Genomic DNA, 5933 nt, shown 5'->3' with positions numbered 1-5933 from the left:
TGACATATGGTATAGTTATATGGCATTGAATTAATTCAATACCCTCTCCCCCATGAAATTGCATTGAAGACACCCTCGTCATAAACTTTAATAACACTATTAAATATATATAATTAAATTAAATTTGAAGTACACAAATAATAAGTAAAACGTTTTAATAATATTCAAGATGCATTAAATAAGTTTTATCAAAGTTATTGATCATTTAAAATGTATTTTTCCGATCAACAAAAATAAAAATCATTTAATTATTACTTGTCTCGCACGTGTGTGTAAAAATAATATGTTGGCTCCATTGTAGATTGTTATAATGGTAATTAACAACTAAATATTGAGAAAAAATGTTTGTGATGAAATAAAAAAATCTCAAACCAGCACAATGCCGTGCCACTGCCGTCCATCATAGATCATAGATACCAGATACCTATATCTACTTATAGTTTTTTCGTGTTTAACATATAAGATGTTTATTTCTAACAAAAGAAAAAATCCACATTAGTTATATACTTACATAACATTATAATACGAATAACGTACATTCCTATACTTATATTTTGACGGCTCATCACACGACTAATGTAAATGTGAAAACATTTTTCTACATTTTGTTTTGGTTTATGGAATATTAGGTAGATCACGTACGTATTTTCTATCAAATGGATATTCAAAGATATCTGATGCGATCAGATGTCCAAAGCTGAGTCGTCTTCTATGTCCTCCAGTCACACTAGTCGGACATTGAACTATATACTGTGTGGAGATCGCTATATGTATAACAGGTAAGACGAAGCTGAATATTATTACAATCAGACATCTGTTGGGCCACTTTGGCCACTAAAACTGAAACTGGAATTCTGACCGCTTCGGCCATCAACCTCCGTAGTTCAGAGTCTGTTATACCCGTCCGACAACGAATCTGACAGGCTTTCCGCCGAGCGGTATCCGACCACTGTCCACTGGGTGCGAGGCAATCGTGTACACCATTGTAAGCCGGTTACAAGACTATATGGCGAACCAGGTCATACGTTGCGTGGTGCACCACCAGGTTACCATGCGGGGCCAATAGGTACACCGTGTCAAACAGAGGTAACCGGGATACACTTCGCTGTGCGCAGGCTTGGTGTATACCTCGGTAACACGGTTTTGCCGCCACGACGTGCGAGTCGATCAGTACCGTCGCCGCTAGGTGATAATTCGGTTACCGACCGGTATCTGATCGCTATCCACTATAAGTGCGAGGCAACCGTGTATACCATTTGTATATACCGGACTATGGCGAACCAGGTTATGCGTTGCGTGGAGCACTACCACGTTGATATTGCGGACGCCCCAATAGATACACCGCGTTAAACAGAGGTACACCAACACCAGGGTAATACTACGCTATACGGTGCACCGTTGTGGTACGTATATACCTTGGTAGCACGATTATACCACCCCGGTACGATTCGATCGGTACCGTCGCCGTCTGGTGATAATTCGGTGTGTATAGTCCGTCCGAAACGTCGTCATATGCGATCCAATAGACTACTGACACGCGTTGCTGCGATTGAACGTCAGAGTAACAGTTCCCGCCGCGGTGGCCAAAGTCGCCTGCCTGTGGCTGTTATACTAATTATTAGTCCGCTTCGTCTTAGGTTCGCTGAAAAGGTATTAAGATTATCATTTCAAACCAACGACTCAACAACATATTTGGTGAAGTAACAAACGAAACCGGCTGTTTGTACAAATTTGTGAGTACCTACCTTAGTATCTTATATAATATTATGTTTTGTAAATGTTTGCGAAAAGTCTCGAGTCGTACGTGTATTTATTCTTAAATGGCAGATACTGAAAAATATCCAAAATGAAATTATTGTAAACCACTGCACAACAAATAAAACAGCTTATTGCTTATTATATACAGATTATAATAACATTATATGCATACAGGGCCGGTTGCAAGTTGGGGGCAATAGGAAATTTACCTTGATGGCAGAAAAATTATCTCAGATAAAATAAACAAAAAATTAAATTTTGTTTGTAAAGAAAACATCAGTCTGAAAAATTATGAGCTGAATAATTAACAATGATATTAACACATATATTTTAGTTTAAAATTGTAATATTATTATTCATGTTATCTTATGTGAGTGTTACAACAATTGTTAAGTCATTTAAGTAATTTCATTATTATCTAAGACTTTCGGAATAGTAAATACATTTTATAGATTTTTAATTGTTCTCGAATATCCTAACACTTAGTTTATGTCATACACTCTACATTCATAACTTATTTTAATAACGTGGAAAATAACACGTTACTCCATAGAAATTACTATTAAAAGAAATTTCGTTACTATAAAAAATATAGTACTTATCAATTAATAATATACAATTTCAATCAATTACTGTTAATATCTTATATCAGTGTATTTTTTTTTTCGTTTAAAAAAATTCGTTTTTAGTGTACAAAATACGTATACCTAAATAATAATATATCATATTAATAAGTAAATAAAAAAATACATTTAAATTATCCTACGATATGTAAATTTCGTTTTAATATAAAGTTTCGTCAAATATAAGTTTGTTAAAGTTAGGTAGGTGTTTTATTAAGTTTTACTCATAACATATTGTTAAAAACTAAATAATTAAAAACTCTTCACATTATGACTTTCTCTTTAAAACGTTTATTATTTTCTTTTATAATGTGTGTGTCCACTGACACTGATAACATATTCTAACCTATAAAATAGGTGTTTACTATTTTATAGTAAGAGAGATAATGAGTTATCACAACATCTCCCTTTTTCATTTTTTTTTTTTTTAAATAATATTTGGAATTTAAGTACAAATAATAAAATAGATATTAAATATTTTAACAACATTAAAGTACAAACAATACAAATGATATCAAGTATTTTAACAACATTAAAGTACAAACAATACAAATGATATCAAGTATTTAACAACATTAAAGTACAAACAATACAAATGATATCAAGTATTTAACAAAATTTAAAGTACAAACAATATAATGATATTAAGAATTTTAACAAAATTTAAGTATAAACAATATAATATTAGTTTAATCAATTCCTAGTCTTATAGGTTTTTTTACTACTCTTCCTTTTTGGGTTCTGACAATTGCTTTTGTTGCTATCTTTTGATTTTCAAATTTCACTTCCTCTTTTTTATTTTTTTCATCATCACTTACAATTTCATCATCACTTCCAATTTCATCATCACTTCCACCCAAACTTAAATCATAACTACTCACTTTTTTCATAAATTTTGTATTTCGCCTAAGTGTTTTACCCTTTTCATCCTTCACTAAATATGATCTAGGCCAATTAGTTTTACTCAAAACCACAGCTTTAGACCATAGTTTTGAAAATTTGTTTTGTAACATAATGTTTTCATTCGGTTTAAACTCTTGTTGAACATTTGTGGCTGTTTTGTCATACCAATTTTTTTGTTTTAATTTTTTTAATTTATTTTCTTCAGAGCAGTCTACCACATTAGGACTTAAAATTTTTTTATTTAAACTATTAGTTTTAGATCTCAACATTCTACTTTGTAGCATTTGTGCTGGAGACCAAGGTAATCCTGCTACAGGGGCGTTCCTATAATTTAACAGATATAAATTTAAATCTTGATTCTCACTTTTAGACTTTTTTATCATATTTTTTGCTATCCCCACAGCTTTCTCAGCCAGACCATTGCTTTTGGGATAGTTGGGGCTTGACAGTGTTACGTTAAAATGCCATTCTTCAGCAAACTGTTTAAATTCTCTACTACCACATGGATTGTTGTCAGCCACTATTTCCTCAGGTATCCCAAAACGACTAAATACTATTTTTAACAGTGATATTACAGTTTCACTAGTTTTATCCTTCATACTCAGAACCTCAATCCACCTCGAAAAATAGTCCATTATTACTAAGTAATTTGAGCGTTCTATCTCAGCTATATCTATTCCTATTTTTTGGAATGGTAATTCAGGAATAGCATGTTGTAATAGTGGTTCTTTTATTTTACTGCAACTAAACTTCTTACATATTTCACATGCCTCAATAAAATTTTTTAAGTCTGATGACATCCCTGGCCAATAAAATATTTGCTTGCTCTTTTTTAATGTTTTGGTTATTCCAATATGTGTCTCATGTAATTTCTTGATTATGTACATCCTTAACGATTTAGGCACAACTATTCTGTTCTCATAGTAAATAATCTCTTTTTCTTTAATCAGTTCATTTTTTATTTTAAAGTAATGTCTTATTTCACCACTCTCCACAATTTTTTTGGGCCAGCCCTCATCCAAATATTTTAACACTTTACCTAAATGTTCATCTTTGTACGTTTCTTTTATAAGTTGTTCTAACCTGTTATTTTTAAACTGTACATCAAACTCACTAATCATATGTACTACATCATTTAAACTTTCATCAGTTAACTCAGTTCTTTGAATATAATTTCTACTTAGTAAATCTGCTATATACATGTACTTTCCAGGGCAATATTTTACATCAGTATTATAAATTAACAGTTTAAGTCTCATTCGTCTTAACCTGTTATTAGGTATTTTATTTATTTCTTTTTTCATTACATTTATTAACGGTTGATGATCAGTAGATATTTTAATTACATCTTGCCCATAAATTAATTTATGAAACTTCTTACATGCGAACACCATCCCTAACATTTCTTTTTCAATTTGTGCGTACATTTGTTCTGTTTCGCTCAAGCACCTTGATGCATAATACACAGGTCGATCATTTTGTAATAAACAACACCCTAACGCCTTTTCAGACGCATCACACTGTATAGTAAAAACATCTTTTGCATTGTAATTACTAAGGGCTGGTAATTCAATTAATATATTTTTTAGTTTATTAAAAGCAATCTCACAATTTTTTCCCCATGACCACACAAGATTTTTTTTTAATAAATTTCTTAATGGTTCTACTAACTCTGACATATTAGGAATGAATAATCTTAAATAGTTCACCATCCCTAAAAATGATTGAAGTTGCTTTATATTTTGTGGTGTACTTAACTGAATAATAGATTTAACTCTATCTGGATCTGGTTTAATTCTTTTCTCACTAAATATCATGCCTAAAAATCTAACTTCATTTACTTCAAATTGCAATTTTTTTAGATTGAATTTAATATTTAATTTCCTAGCCTGTTCTACTACCTTATTTAATGCTTCCTCATGTTCTTTTTGCGTTTCTCCACTCACAAGTATGTCGTCAAAGTATACACAAACATTCTCAATACCCCCGAAGTATTTTGATGTCAACTGTTGAAATATTTCTGGAGCATTAGCTAATCCAAAGGGCAGTCTTTTAAACTGATAAGAGCCAAATGGTGTACTGAAAGCACAATATTTCTTAGAATCACTATCCAATTCACATTGATAAAATCCATCTTTTAGATCACAAAGCGTGAAATACTTTTTATTTGTTAATTTACTTCTTATTTCATCAATCGTAGGAATTTGTACCATTTCCCTAATTATACACTTATTTAATGCTATTGGATCTAAACACATTCTTAAGGACTTATCAGGTTTTTCTATACTTACTAAGGGATGTTGCCATTCACTAGGCTCCAAACATTTCTCAATTATTTTCTGCTTACTCAATTTCTCAATTAATTGTTTAAATTTATCTGTTAATTTTATTGGAATTCGTCTAGGCTGACTTATTACAGGTACACTACCTTTTTTTACTTTAATTTTGATTTTATCTGGAAATTTCCCTATGCCACTAAATATGTCAATATTTTCTTTTATAAATTTTTCTTTTTTATTATCTAGCTGGATCTCACTCATTTCATTTAGTTTATATTTTAAGATCTTACAATCTTTAAGCCCAAGTATTGGCATTCCTTTGTATTCGACTACCTCAAATCTAATATTTCCTTTACATTGCTTATTCTCC

At 31.1% G+C, this 5933-nt stretch overlaps 1 protein-coding gene across 1 annotated transcript in view; it reads right to left on the bottom strand.

Moving 5' to 3' along the window:
- Positions 1–3070: 3070 nt before the first annotated feature.
- The window catches only part of LOC103307792 (uncharacterized protein K02A2.6-like), a 4081-nt gene continuing 1218 nt past the window's right edge, over positions 3071–5933 (bottom strand). Inside the window, exons 2-3 of the mRNA XM_029487300.1 lie at positions 3200–5929; positions 3071–3145 (exon numbers count right to left, since the gene is read on the bottom strand). Of these exons, the coding sequence (XP_029343160.1) occupies positions 3071–3145; positions 3200–5929 (2805 nt within the window). The remainder of the gene's footprint in view (positions 3146–3199; positions 5930–5933) is intronic.

This window comes from Acyrthosiphon pisum, chromosome A1 (assembly GCF_005508785.2).
Source record: "Acyrthosiphon pisum isolate AL4f chromosome A1, pea_aphid_22Mar2018_4r6ur, whole genome shotgun sequence".
Classification (NCBI taxonomy): domain Eukaryota; kingdom Metazoa; phylum Arthropoda; class Insecta; order Hemiptera; family Aphididae; genus Acyrthosiphon; species Acyrthosiphon pisum.
Note: the sequence above shows the minus strand (reverse complement) of the source record. Positions and strands in the feature narration are given on the sequence as shown.